Source organism: Piliocolobus tephrosceles, chromosome 14 (genome assembly GCF_002776525.5).
Source record: "Piliocolobus tephrosceles isolate RC106 chromosome 14, ASM277652v3, whole genome shotgun sequence".
NCBI lineage: Eukaryota > Metazoa > Chordata > Mammalia > Primates > Cercopithecidae > Piliocolobus > Piliocolobus tephrosceles.
In genome coordinates this window covers 29,554,184-29,568,986 of record NC_045447.1, presented here as the reverse complement: position 1 = coordinate 29,568,986, position 14,803 = coordinate 29,554,184, and the positions used below count along the sequence as shown (strand labels likewise).

The window sequence follows — 14,803 nt, the reverse complement described above, 5'->3', positions numbered from 1 at the left end:
GCAGGAAATAATCCACTGGTACATAGAAATTGCTTGGCAGATGACAGATGTTAGTAAATCCTGTTAAAATGGCCACAACTAATTTCAAATATTTATTGATTTTCACAATCAAACCACCATAGTCTTTTAAAAAAAAACTATCATATTTGAGTACCTAGCTCCAATTTGGGCAGCACTTGAGATTAAGTAGAAATCTTGGCCCCTTAAACTGTCACTTGAAAAATGAATTTATACCTATTTTTTGCCTTTTAAAACCGTAATATAAAATGGTCTTACAAAAATTACCAGTTTCTAAGCCCCTAACCTCTCAAAAGGAAAGTCTTCAAGTACAAAAGCAAACATTAAAAAAAAGCAATTGGACAAATGACCAACAAAAAATTCAGTATTACTTAATAAACCTTCCAAATATCTTTTTAAAAGTCCTGTTACAATGAAAAAGAAATGGTTTCATCAAAGAAGTTTTCAAACTCTCAGAGATTAAAATAAAAACATAATGTTTTATCCAAGACATAACAAGAATACATACCCTACCACTGTGCAGTTCTACTCCATAGAAGTCGAGGGTCCGCGCTATGTTGATATAGCAGGATTCTGCTTCTGATTGTTTTAGCCCACTACACAAGAAAAGACAAAAGCAGAGTTCATCCAATAAATAGAGGGCATTATCTTCAATTTTAAAAAAATCTAGAACATTTGATACCATTTCTGTAAGGTTATTTAAATGCCTTATGTTATCAATCTTAAGCAATCTAATACTAAATTCTACTAAAGCAAGTTTTTCTTCTTATCCATTGAATTTGACTCCCTCTAACACTCTCGTTTTTAAATTAAATAATACTTCCTTTAGTGGGCTCTCAATATTCAGACATAGAAGACTGTTACCTTTCAGAATCCCTGCCCTAATTATTCCAAGTTGCTAATTCGTAGGGAATCTTTAGGTCTCTCTGCCTTTATCTCTTCTTTTGGCAGTGGCCTCAAACTTTCAAACGCCACTGGCCCCGTACTATTTTAGGACATTGACTTCTGCCCTGGGAGTAATTCTGGCAGAGAGGTTTGGCAGTGCTTCTTAAAAGGACGCTTGGTTGCCTGGCCTTTGTTTTTATGGCTTTCCCAAGAAGAAAGCAGCCCCTTGAGAGCTGGCCTTCTTGGTCAGGGTGGCCTTTATTTGACCCGGACTGAACAGCTGCTGCTGTAGCTTTAAGTGAAATGAGGAAGGGGAAGAGCAGCCAGAATTGGGCATATGTGTTGGAGCTGAGGCTCGCAACAAATATGCAGGGGCAACTGCAGAAGACTCATGCTCCTCACTTGGACATAGAGCACTTTTCACGAACTGAACACAGGAGACTGGTCAGCGCTGCACGTCTATCTGTCTGTCTGTTTAACAAGATCTGAAGGAACAGCTTGTTTTATCAAATGTGGTAAACTGCTAAGAGATTTACCTTGGTACAGTCCATTGGTGGGGCAATCAGATTTCAAAATGGGCATTTCCTTCAGGAATTTACTGATTTCAATTATATCCTGAAAAGGATGCAGCAGCCATCACCCTAAACTCTTACTGGATTTTACACTTTACAGAAATGCTAGTTATGCCAAATATATCTGCCACCATACCAGCTCAAAGGTTCAAAAACCCCCGACATCTTGAAAGAGGATTCATGCACAAAAGAAAGAGGTTGCATCAAACACAAAGGGATATGATGTCTGAAAATACCCGACCCAAGTTCCCAAAGTAGGCCACCCCAGACCCCCTCACCTGTGCTGCTCATGCAGAGATTCGACTTTTGTTAAAAAGTCATCATTTTGATCGGGTATAAACTGACTATCGGAAAGATAGCCTGGATGATGTACGGAAGAATTATAGTCTCCAAAATGAGCTATCAAGACAGAATAAGGGGAAAATCATAATTAGTTTTGCCTTTTTAATATGGTCTGTATTTATAAGCATCTACACCACCACCAGAATAACATTAATTGCAAATACTCTTCCGGTAAGTTCTGCACCACACAAACTGAAGCTTCTCACTAGCTCCAGACTCCACACTTATCTGAGCCTTCACTATGGGCTAAGATACTATTACACATGATCCAACCAAATTCTCATTCTTCCCAAGGATACAGAGGGAGAAAATTGGGAGATGGTGTTTGAACCTAGGCCCTGTTCTAATCCCATACCTCTTCCATATACTGTGGTCAGCACAGCAGTTTGCACTCATGCCACTGGATAGAGAACACATAAAGAAAATGCCACAATTCGTATGCCACGCCTGGTGCAGGCTTTCTCTGCCATACCCCAAGGTTACCATAACACTGGACCAATCTGCTCTAAAAACTGGTTGTAGGCAGAAGGGAGGCCATGCAGACCTGATCACTCTCTGCATCCCGACCCATCACCTGGGATTCAGGGAGATGTGGAAGAAAGGGGACCAGGGTATGCTCAGAGGCCACAGGGACAAGCGGTGGGAGTGAGTGGGGACGAATGGTCAGGGCTCAGGCAACAGCAAAGTTCCTAGGGAGAAAGACACATTCTAAGGGGAGTCAGAAGATATGAAGAGAGATTCTGGGGCTATCAGGGGAATCACATTAGGGACCTGAAGGTACAGAGGGAAAAGGAAGGGTAACTTTGAGACTAGCCCCTTGGCCAAATGGTACTGCTCCCTTGAGACCCTTGACTGTTGTCTGCCAACGTGAAATGAATTGTTGATGCCTATGATGTGATGGGCATTCTTGAGAGTTGTGCAGTGTTCAACCTGTACAAGTGTCCATGGCTACCTCAAGGACTCAAACCATTTGGGTGTCTAGAACATTGAGGAAACTGGAAAAAAGGCTGGCACCAAGTGAAAAGCCAAGGACCAGGCTTATGGGACCTGAGGACATCCATTTCCTTTCTCCACAAAGTTTTCCCATTTGTCTAAAAACAGAAGAAGATAATCTCTAGCTCTAATGGGGCAACTGATCTCGTATTCCATTTTCTTGACAAACAAACAAAAAGCTTCTACTTCATCTTTAAAAAAAAAAAAAAACTAGCCCTAATCTTTCCAAATATTTTAATGAATTCCTTCCTGCAGCTGGCCGCAATGCCAGGAGGCTCCTGAGGATTCTCAATTCAACACCAAAGATTTCCAAATCAAATAACTTCTTCTCTGCTACAAGGGCAGAGTATGGGAAAGATATGGTGATACTCTGTGGCCAATCTCAAAAGGGAAGTGGGTGAGACAGGTGGCTGCTTGGGTGAATTTCACCACAAATTTGAAAGGGCAATGCGGCTGGACGCGGTAGCTCATGCCTGTAATCCCAGCACTTTGGGAGGTCAAGGCGTGTGGATCACCTGCGGTCAGGGGTTTGAGACCAGCCTAGCAAACATGGTGAAACCCCGTCTCTAATATGAATACAAAAATCAGCCAGGCATGGTGGCGCATGCCTGTAATCCCAGCTACTTGGGAGGCTGAGGCATGAGAATCACTTGAACCCGGAAGGTGGAGGTTGCAGTGAACCGAGACTGCGCCACTGTATTCCAGCCTGGGTGACAGAGCCAGACTCTGTTTCAAAAAAGAAAAAAAAAAAAAGGGCAGATGCAAAGGTTATGTCTCACTCAGTGTTGCTCACCTAACTGCCCTCATACCACAGGGCTGCTCTTTGAGATCCACACCATAACGAAGGGATCTGTTTCCTTCCTACACTGTGCCTCAAATGCCGGAACTGGGTCAGACTCACCTTTAGGGCCCAGCACCAGGCATGGCACACAGTAGGTGCTCAGAAATTTGGGTGCTCAGAACTGATCTGTACAGAGGCTGATGCAAAGTTCAATTCTGGAAGGGGAAAAGGGCAGAGAGCCAAGTGACCAATGCATGCAGACTTGGTCAAGGTTAGACCAGAGGCTGTTAAGGTCAGTCAAATGTGGCCAAGTTGTGGAAAGAAACATCAAGGCTATGTGGCCGGTAAGTTTGTGCTGGGTTAAGCGTACATAACGTGTTCACATGAAATCATTTAAATGCCGTGACACAGCATGCCCAATGAGGAAAAGTGCTAGAAAGCATTAGAATCACTTCCTTCAAAGTCCTCATGTTAAGAGTGAAGAAATTGAGGTCTGGAAAGGAAAAGAGACCTTTAGGACAGGGTCAAGATCAGAACCCAGGTGATCTGAACCCCAGTTAGAGATCCTACCACCTCACCAGCCTGCCTGCCAGGCCTGTGAGCCGCTGCTGGTCATTTGATGACAGCAGTCATGTCCCCAAAGGCCAACCAAATGCTGTAAATGACTTTCCTGAGTCTCAAGGTGGAGTCCCATGAACCTTTACTCCATTGGTTTCATTGGCTGATGGAGATCCTCCTGGATCCCAATAAGGTTATCCATGATACCAGTTAACAGTCCCATCCCTGGTACCATTCTGCAAACATGAACAGCAAGGTTCTCTCTTTAGGCAAGTTGCTGACAAATGTTCTGAACTTCGAACACAACCAGTGAGCCTCCCTGTGGGGTGGTTTTCCCTTTAAATCCTAAAAGGCTACCCTGTGCAAAGCTCTAGGCTAACCACTAGGGGGAAACAAAGTTAAACAGTGATAAACAAACATTTGCAAAACACAGGGCAGTTTCACATCGATTTCCATGACATCATCCCACTTGATACTCATGATAACCCTGTCATATAGGCAATGCTTTTTATTCCCACTGAACAGATAAGGAAACAGACCCAAAGGGGCCTGCCACAGTTGCTCAGCTGCTAATTTGGAGGCTAGACTCTGACCACCGTCCCTACTCTTACCTACTTACTATACTATATGCTCCAAACTCCTAAGTAATCCATTTTCCTATCTGTAAGAAAGCAACACATAAAAAAGTTAATTATAGCAAACAAAAAAGGAAGTGCTTATGTGGGAAATACCTTGTCTTTTTAAGTTCCATGCTTTCTTCTGGTTGACAGTATTTTATGTTTTGCAGCACAGAGAGGGTATATCCCAGGTTCCAACGTACAGCATTTCAAGCTGCCCGGCTGTTGTACTGGGAAAGGCTTTTACCTGCTATTCATCCAACTCCAACCTGATCTTAGAGACGGTTCTCAGGGGTCATTCCTAGGATGTTTTCCCAGATGTTTTCCCCCCATCCCCAAGCAGGATGAAATGCATCCCTGGTGGCCATCTCCACTGCTAGTATCATCCACATCTGCCTCCCTACAGGCTGTAGACTCCTTGGGGAGAGCAGTGTGTTTTATCCATCTGTGCACCCGGAGGCTGGTGCAGACCTCTATGTGGCAGAGGTGCAGGGAACATTCTGGAATAAACATATATTTCCAAAAAATATACTTTATTCTTTGAGCCTCATAAAGCCTTGACAGGCCATTAACAATTTTTCACCATTGTGTATTTTCGGGTACTTTACCTGCAGATCACTGTTTGTTTTTTTTTTTTTTTTTAGAGATGGGGTTGCTCTGTTGCTCAGGCTGATGTGCAGTGGCACGATCGTGGCTCACTGCAGCCTCTAATTCCTGGGCTCAAGAAATCCTCCCACCTCAGCATCTTGAGTAGCTGGGATTACAGGTGCAAACCACTGTGCTGGACTTTATATTAGATGCTTCTCTTGGAAGAATTTAGCAGAATATATCATAAAATGTAGGCATACCTTTTGATCCAGTAATTTCATACACGATAATTAATTTTTTTTGAGACAGAGTCTCGCTCTGTTGCCCAGGCTGGAGTGCAGTGGTGCAATTATGGCTCACTGCAGCCTCGACCTCCAGGGCTCAAATAATCCTCTCACCTCAGCCTCCCTAGTAGCTTGAACTACAGGGGTGTACCACCACACCTGGCTAATTTTTGTATATTTTGTAGAGACAGGGTTTCACCATGTTGCCCAGGCTGGTCTCAAATTCCTGGGCTCAAGCAATCCACCTGCCTCAGCCTCCCAAAGTGCTGAGATTACAGGCGTGAACCACCATGCCTGGTGCAAGTATTAATCTTAAAGAAATGTATGCTCTGCAATATATATATATTTATTGAGGGTGGAGGAATAAAAGCTTATACTTAAAACTGCTTGCCTGATAAGCCATGAGTCTATTAGCTTGATAGTAATGTTAATATTTCTACTGAAGCCAGTTTGTACTTTTTAGGTGCCCACAACTTTGTTAGCCCCCATTCTATCAGTTCTTTGCAGAAGGGAATCTGACTACTAAAGCCTGGCACAGAATTATTTGGTTCTTAAATTTTACTCTAAATAGAGTACTGTTTACAATAAGCAATTCCCTGACAGCTTTCTTCTGGGCAGATAATGAAAATACAGTAAGAGCTAACACTTGCCACGTGCCATGCACTATTCTAATAGTTTTACATACAGTAACTCATTTCCTCTTCACTACAACCATTGAAGGAGACGCTTATTATCCTCATGTGTCAGGTCATGAAACTGAGGTCTGGAGAAGCTCAAAGTCAGGCAGGTACAAGTGGAAAAGGCAAGACCTACGTATATGGCTCCAGTCCAGTTCTCAGTGACTCAGCCAGGGACGGTCCAACAATAAAGAATTTTTAGTTACAGATCACCTTCACATTTCTGCTTAATTTGAACCAAGTAGCCATATTGAGAGCTGTCTTAAACCACTTGTTACCTCAATTTCACAGGTAAGAAAACCAAGATTTGGAGAGGCAATCCCACATAACTGGTTACCAGAGACATCAGAATTTTTTTTTTTTTTTTTTTTGAGACAGGGTCTCACTCTGTCACAAAGGCTGGAGTGCAGTGGCATGATTATGGCTCACTGCAGCCTCAACCTCTGGGGCTCAATAGATACTCCCCCCTCAGTCTCCCTAGTAGCTGGGACTATAGGCACTGCACCACCACACCCAGCTAATTTTTCTATTTTTTGTAAAGATGGGGTTTCACAGTGTTGCCCATGCTGGTCTCGACATCCTGGGATCAAGTGATCCTTCTGCCTCCGCCTTAGAAAGTATGAGGACTACAAGTGCACGCTACCATGCCCAGCTAATTCTTTAGTTTTCACAGAGACAGGGTCCTACTATAATACTCAGGCTGGTCTCAAACTCCGGGGTTCAAGGGATCCTCCCGTCTCAGCCTCCCAAAGTACTGGGATTACATGCGTGAGCCACGACACCTGGACAGGGATGCCAGGATTTAAATTGAATGTGCCTATATTCTAGTTAGTGCTCCTGCCTCATAAACCTGAAGCTCAGGCTGTGAACACCAAACTCGCTCTGAGATATGGAGAAGCACAGTCTCCTCAGCTGATTGGCCTGGCAGAGACAGAGTTCACAAGGTCTAGAGATCACAAGAATACAAGCTGACTGGTGACCATGCCACTTCCCATATGGATGTGACATGGCCGGGCCTGTCCCAGGCATATTGTAGGGAGCAGGGAAAGTTCAAATCCACCCAGGCCCATTCACCTGTCTTGAGTTTCCCACTAGGGGAAGAGGAGATGCAGGATCAATGGAGAGACTAACTCTGGGTCTCGTCTTACTCGGGAATAGGATCACAGGTGGTCATCTTTGATGTCCCCTGCCTTCCACTTCCTGGTTCCATGCAGATGGGTGGGTAAGCTGCAGGTCCAGCCACCTTGCTCTTCACCTCCCTCATTTCTGTTCTTTGCTGGTAGGGAAGTAGGCAGACCTAGGGCTACCTCAGCAGTCCCGGTCAGCCTTCTCTTGCTATTTTGCCTGTTCTGAGACCAGAGCAGAGTGTGTAGTTCAGCCAGTGCCTGCTCTCAGACCTGACCATCTTGCTGCCTTAACTGTCTACCACAGAGTAGGTCAACAGGGTAATAAGCCAAGATGATTTGGGCTTATGGGAAGGTAGAGATTTCTTAGGTCTTGAGCTGCAAATGGCTCTACCTGAGTATTATGCTGATGAACTGTATTGCTACCACAAAGCTAGCCACTATCAAGTGCCATTTTGCTCTCATCTGGCTATCTCATCTGGTTCTTTTCATTATGCCTACCCAGCATCTACCCGCAGGACGTGGAAGGGAATATGCCCTCGATGAAGTTTTGCTGACTGAACGAGCGGATTCCCACTCCAGTTTAAACCAGCCTTGAAGAAAATTCCACTTGGACTTTTTATCCAATATGGTAGCCACTAGCCACATGCAGTTAGTCCAAATTGAGATGTATTGTCAGTGTAAAATCCAGACTGATTTTCAAAGACTTAGTATAAAAAAAAAATGTAAAATATCTTGCTAATAATTTTTTACGTTAAGGTAAAATGCTAATATTTTGAATATATTGCATTAAATAAAACATAAAAAAACCTCCTGTTTCGTTTTACCCTTTTTAATGAGGGTACTAGAAAACTTAAGAGTTACATATATGACTCACATGATATTTCTATTGAATAGCCCTGGTATAGATCAATATACAATCCATCAGCTATACTGAAACTCTAAAAATAAATTCTTAAGATCCCAGCAGTGTTTTAGAGTAGCACCAAACAAGCAGCAGGGGTGACTTCTAGCAAATTCCTTAACCTAGCTGGGTCTAGGTTTCCATGTGTATAAGAGATGACTGATACAAGTATTTGTCCCACTGGGATTTGTATGAAATGCCTGAGCGAAGGTTCTGGAAAATGTAATGTGCAACAGCTGTCTACCGTCTGATGGGCTCCCTTGGAGAAAACTTCACACCACAGCTCATTCACTCCTTTCCCCTTAACCACCTTCCTTAATCCAACATCCCCATGATACCGGAGAGTGCCAGTCTGGGTAAAAGCAGGACTATCTGCACAGCCAGAGATATGCTGTCCAGCAGTATTCCTGGGGAAGAGGGACTTGGTCAAGCAGGATGAACCAGTGACTTTTTCCATACACTGATTAGAACAATCTGTCCATCCGTGAAATGCTCCCTTTGTGACTTACATTGTACGGCATAGGACGCTAGAACCACTGCTGAGTTAAGAGGGCAGGTTAACCTGTCAGAAGAAAAACGTATTAGTGAAGTCACAAGAACCAACAACAGCCTGAAACATTCACAGATCATGGGTAGTAAGCAGCATATGTCTTTCTTTGCTTTGATCAACCATTACAGAAGAACATGAATTGTAACAAATGCAACTTTATGAGACAAATCAATCTCGGACAGTAAAGGTAAATGTAACACACTAAAAAAATTTTAAAATAAAACCTTTGCATGTTTAAAATAATAGCCATCGCAAATACCATGAAGCTAAAGGTTTAATGATGGCCAGCGCTTTGGCTGGTCAAGAAGGGTCAGGCTCATATCTCTAAGAGGAAAAAAAAAAGTGAAAAAATTGAACTCTGAGATCAATGGGCAGCCTTCAAATCTTTCTAGTAAAGACCGGAGACTCATCATAGGGCTCTTTAACTAAATTCCTGAGTTCTAATGACTCTTTGGTTCTTGATTATCCTCTTTCTAAAATAGTAACATCCTCTCAGGAGGGACAAGTAGAAAAGTATTTTGAATTTTAAAACCTGCAATTCCTTAATTAAATTAACTAATTATGATGACTTTGGATTCCTTTACCTATTTACCCTCCTGAAGATCTACAGAGTTCAGTGATCTGGCTATCTCTCAGTCTCCGTGCCATTCACTAGTAATCATGGACTTGGGTTGGCCTTGTTCTCCTTTCCTCTTAAACTCACTGCTCTTCCAGGTGCCCTGTTTCTGCTATGACTCCACCTCTGTCTTAGGCATATTTTGAATCCTCTGATTGCTCCCTTTTCTTTTCTGCATTCAACTGCAGATTCCACGGCCTGCCCAGGAGCTCACCAGCAGACCTGGAGCAGGGGTCACTGCTGGGCAGAACAGGTTAGGAGAGGGCAGAAAGGAGGGCTTGCAGGGTGGGGAGATCTCCGTTAAACGGAGGAATCTTGAACAGCAACACTGGGAGCCCGCGGGACTTTAAAAACATTCTTCCCAGCAACCCAGTGGGAAGTGGAGAACACAGTTTCTATGGCAGCCCGTGAAGTACCCAAGATGGGAATCACTCCACCTTTCTGATAATGTGGCCCTCCAGGTTCCACTTCCTGTCCACTGTGCTGTGTGCTGGTTCTGCAGCTGCATACGAAGACGACTTTCCCTATCTGAGGGGCCCCCATCGTTCCTCAAGTGATGCTGTGTTCCTGCTGGGACTTGCAAATAATCTCCCCAAGGTTACAGATGCGGTCCAGGGATCTCACCATCTGTTTGTTCATCTGGAGATCTACAGAGCCCGTGGGTAAGACAGGCAGAAACAGGATGAGTATCAGCTCTTTGCTCTCCTAACAAGATGGGGTTCGATTAAATCTAAGCCAGTGTCCTTGCTGGAGAAAGAGCAGGTAAATAGGATTTGGGGAACAACTTAGAAAAGAGGCAGAGGAGGTTCCCTCTAGACGGAAGAAGCAATCCTATGAAGTCAGAAAGAAAAACATTTCCAAAGAATGGTGTTCCAAATACATACTAGGGAACACCAGAAGCCTCTGTTCTGCTCTCAACTCAGCTGCGTGTTCCTAAACACATCCCTTTCCTTCACTCTGGGCTTTGGGGTCTCCACCTGCTGAGTGAAGGGCTTGGATGAGATCAACCATCTTGGAAAGAAGGAGATGACACCTTGAGTGCCAGCTACCATGGACAGCTCAAACAAGTCGGGACAACTTGACACTTACGAAAAGTGCTCAGTATGTTCCACTGGGCCTGTCAAAAGACCCACAGTTACAAATAGCCTGATCCACATCGGACAAGCGTTCAGTAGCAGAGACCCTCTCCTCAGAGAGGTGGTGAGCACCTGACAAGGGCCAGAGATCTAAGCCAGGATGTGGGCCTCAACAGATTTGCCCTGACTCACATGGAGATAACAAGCGGCATTTTGTTTGGAGAAGAAAAACTGAAGACAACCCATTTCCATTATTTGGAGAGTTAGACTAAAAGCTCCTGAGGAGGCAAAGCCCTGGCCTTATTTGGCCAGCACAGTTCAGTGCCTGTCTCATAAAAGGGGACTGCAAACTTTCTGTGGAAAAGACTGTGTGTGCAGAAGAGAAGGATAGAATGGGATTCCACAGCTGCTAAGGACAGCCTGGACTCAGGAGAGGAGTTGGTAATTTCAACCTTGAGTTACCCTAAAATGTAAAAATGCTGCCTCATGAAAGGGTGAGCTCCCACTCACTGGGGGTGATCAAGCAGAAGGCCGAAGACCTGCAGATTGTGCTGGGGAAGTGAATCATTCCTACCTTGAATGGGAGGATGAGCTAAGTGACGAGAATTCTATAATTCTATGAGTGCTCAACAGTCAACAGGCTCTGGAAATCCTTTCCTCAAGGTGTCTCCTGTTTCTATCTTTCCACCTCCTCTCCCCACAAACTTCACTGCCATGCCCCCAGGTCTCTGGCCTGGATGCTAAAACAGCTTCCTTGAAGGCTGTCCATTCCCTTCCATCCAGACTGAACCACCCCTGGCCTCTTCCAGTCTTCCCTTGTGCACGCTGATACTATCTTTGTGGATATGGCCACATCCTTCCTGCTTAAAAACCTTCAACAGTTCTCTTCTGCCTGCTAGATGTAAGATGCCCGCCTACATAGGACACGAACAGCCCTCTCTATTCTCCTGTAAGCTCTCAGCATGTGGTTTCCAAGTGGGACTGTCGGGGGTGGGGTGTCTTCTCACTGCCCAGGGAAATCCACCTCCTCACTTCTCTACCCAACCCAATTCTGGCTCATCCCAGCAATCTACAAAGGCTTTTCTAGCTCACACCAGCAGGGGCTCCTGAAATCTTATGACAACTGTGGTCTCCACTGCCCATATTGGTTCTAATTGTTTCCTAATTGCTTCATGGGATATGCTGTCATTTCCCCAATGAGACTCCAACTCCCTCACAGTACAGCACGCTGGTAGCCTCTGAAGACCCTCCTCCCCAGGGCTAAACTCACAGGGGTTGGGGGCGTGGCGAAGAGATTGGGAATAAGCTGTGCTCTTCCCACGAGTTTACCTGCTGCAGTTTCTTCCCTAAGTCAAGAAAAGGAGGTAGCTCGGGGACCACTGGCTTGGAATTTCCTCTCCCTTCTAGTCACTGAGATGGTCTTGGTAACACAAGAAGCACTGAATGATAGGCAGATGAGCAAAAAGCCTCCCGGAGAGAAAATGAGTCATCTGTGGGTACTAAGGGGCTCAGAAGTGGACCTAAATTAGGCCCGATCTGCCTTCCTGAAACCCATCGTACATTCTGGGTCTCCTCCTCCCTTTAAAATTTCTCAGGTCTTTACCAGAAAGATAGCTGCATTCTTTGTAATAAAACCGAAATAACATGAAACAAAGTTATCAATCCTTAGCCTCTCTCAGCCAAGTCTGAGGTATAATAAAAACAGATGTCCAAAGTCTAATGCTGTACAGGATGCTTTCCACATCCACTCTGTTTAGATTTGATATTATTGCCAGAAATAAACACTCATTAGATTAAAACCAGGAATTTTGCTAGCCTAACAGGAAAAGAAAAATGTAAAATTCTCATTACCTTCCTTCACAAATATCCATCTTCAGTTGTAAGAAATACAAGTGCCTATGAAACAAGTGTTTTCATTAATTCATACTCAAACTGAAATAAGCAAAAAAAAAAAAGAAAGTTTGATGAGTCAAAGACAAGAGCTGTACATGTGAAAGATACATAAAAATATGATTTTGGTCCAAGGTATCAGGTGCTACCTTACGCTCTGCAAAGCTGCCCTGTCATTACTGATGGCTCATGTTGATACCCTACGTCTTGATTGGTGGGGACAATTTTCTGCCAGCGCAGGCTGTCCTATGAAGAGCTGAGCAGGGATGAATGGGGTGGAAACAGCCCACCAAAGATGGGTTGGTACTGTGGGTTCCGCTGTCAGTGAGCATCCCTGCCCTCGATGACCAGAAACCACAGGTGCTGTGCACAGGCAGCGCCCACACACCGGCAGGGCCACTGTTCTGAACACCGTGCCGGGATCCATCCACCCAAGCTCCATCTGCATGAAGTTGCTAAAAGGAGGGGAGTCTGGGAAGATACCTCCTTGACTGGGGTACAGACCCCCAGCTGAGCATTCTCCTGTGTCCCAGGAACTGTGGGTGCACCAGCAAAAGCATAAACATCAGTCAACTAGAAGTTTCCAGGACCTCCAAGCTGAATTCTGCACTCATCTCTGGGCAACCAGCAGATGTAACTTCCAAACTCCAGACCTGTTTTGTGCATAAGTCGTGGCAGGCCCCTTGGCCTGTAACTTTGCTCCTCTGCCTGGGGAGTGGGGAAAGGAGGCCGTCGGCAGCATTGCGCAGGTCAGGAAGCGCCCTGGGGAGACTTCTATTTAGGGATGTGGCATACATGTGACACTTGGCCACTAGCTCCCATGCTTTTTTAAACCCCGATTCAAACGGGATAGACATTCCAGTGTCTGGCCCAGATGACAAAAGGGAAATCTCTTGAAATCTAATATAGACAGGGCAGAAGTGCACAGGGGCAGGAGAGAAATAATTTTGACAATTTAAACAAATCAGTTTCATTATTCCTTCAAATTTATAAAAGTCAGGGAACTGGCTTGAGATGGGAATGCTTCAAACAGTATTACAGCCTTCTATGTGCACAGTTCTGGGCTGTGTACATGGTACTACTTTGTAACTTTCCCTCTTATCTCAGCCTCATAACTCTGTAAGGTAGGTACCACTATCTCCATTTTTACAGATGACAAAATCGAAGCTCAGATAGGATATGTGAGGTCAGTGTGTCTTATTTTAACCTGGATGATCATGTTATCTAAAAAACTCACTATGCTACAAATTTCTTATATGTTTAATGGCTAAAAAGCTTAGGGTCCATGTCATAACTCTTATATTATTACTCTGATTATAATTAACTACCCACAATGTATTGAACACCTGGCCTTGAGAGACAGTATAACATACATTTGCTGATTCACACCTATTTGGTATTGGAATCTCCATCTTTTCCACCTAGGAGAACATCATCAGTTCTTTCTAGTTTGTTTCTATGTTTATCCAAGCTGACATTCAACCAGAATTAAGTGTTCTCTCGTCCTACAATGCTACTGAGAGAAAAAAGAGAGAGTTATAGATAAACCAATGGTGAATCTGGGCTTTCACTGACAAGCTCAGCTAATCAGTATGTCTTCCTAGGGATATAAATGAGAAGATAAACGTGGAGTTCACCACTCACCAAATGCTGCCTTGTCATATATTGAGCAAAGTTTCTGAGTCAACCCCGTGGCATCATACACAAAGAAACCAGAATAGTGGAACCCGACCCAAGTTTGGGAGACTTCCTAGGAATCTTGAAGGAGCCTAGTTTTGAGATTGCCAGAATATAAAATTTTGCAAAGAATGATCTAAATGTATCAGAAATAGCAGCTGTGGAGGCTCACAATGAAGAAGATATTTATTTAACAATTAGAATACAGGATAGTTCTTTAGAAGAGATGCTTGGGATGTCTAACTTCAGAAATGTGATGACCTCTCTTGTGGGTACCCTACCCGTGACCTCAACTTCAGAAAAATGTAATGATCTCTCTGCCTAGATCCTTAACAAAGATCCTTAACAAAAAAAAAAAAAAAAAATGAACAGATACCACCTCTATACACCTTCTTTGACTCTTGAGAGCTAAAATTTTCTTCAGAGGGAATTTTCTTAAACAGGAACTACAAAGCTGGGGTAAGATACTATGTGCCAGGAATATAGGTAAAATCTTTTAAGTTTTTTTTTTTTTTTTAAGCATATGAATTAATGGTAGAAGCCTGGTCCAAGATAAGACAATCTGGCAGCTGGGCATGGTGGTGTGTGCCTATAATCCTAGCTACTCAGGAGGCTGAGGGAGGATCCTTTGAGCCCAGGAGTTTGAGGCCA

The 14,803-nt window shown here is 44.0% G+C and overlaps 1 protein-coding gene across 2 annotated transcripts in view; it reads right to left on the bottom strand.

The window, feature by feature from the left end:
- Positions 1-14,803, bottom strand: part of PTPN3 (protein tyrosine phosphatase non-receptor type 3) — an 85,866-nt gene that overhangs the window by 58,516 nt on the left and 12,547 nt on the right. For both annotated transcript variants that reach the window (XM_023202146.1, XM_023202136.1), the window contains exons 5-8: positions 12,437-12,481; positions 8,853-8,905; positions 1,754-1,874; positions 527-614 (exon numbers count right to left, since the gene is read on the bottom strand). In XM_023202146.1, the coding sequence (XP_023057914.1) occupies positions 527-614; positions 1,754-1,874; positions 8,853-8,905; positions 12,437-12,481 (307 nt within the window). The remainder of the gene's footprint in view (positions 1-526; positions 615-1,753; positions 1,875-8,852; positions 8,906-12,436; positions 12,482-14,803) is intronic.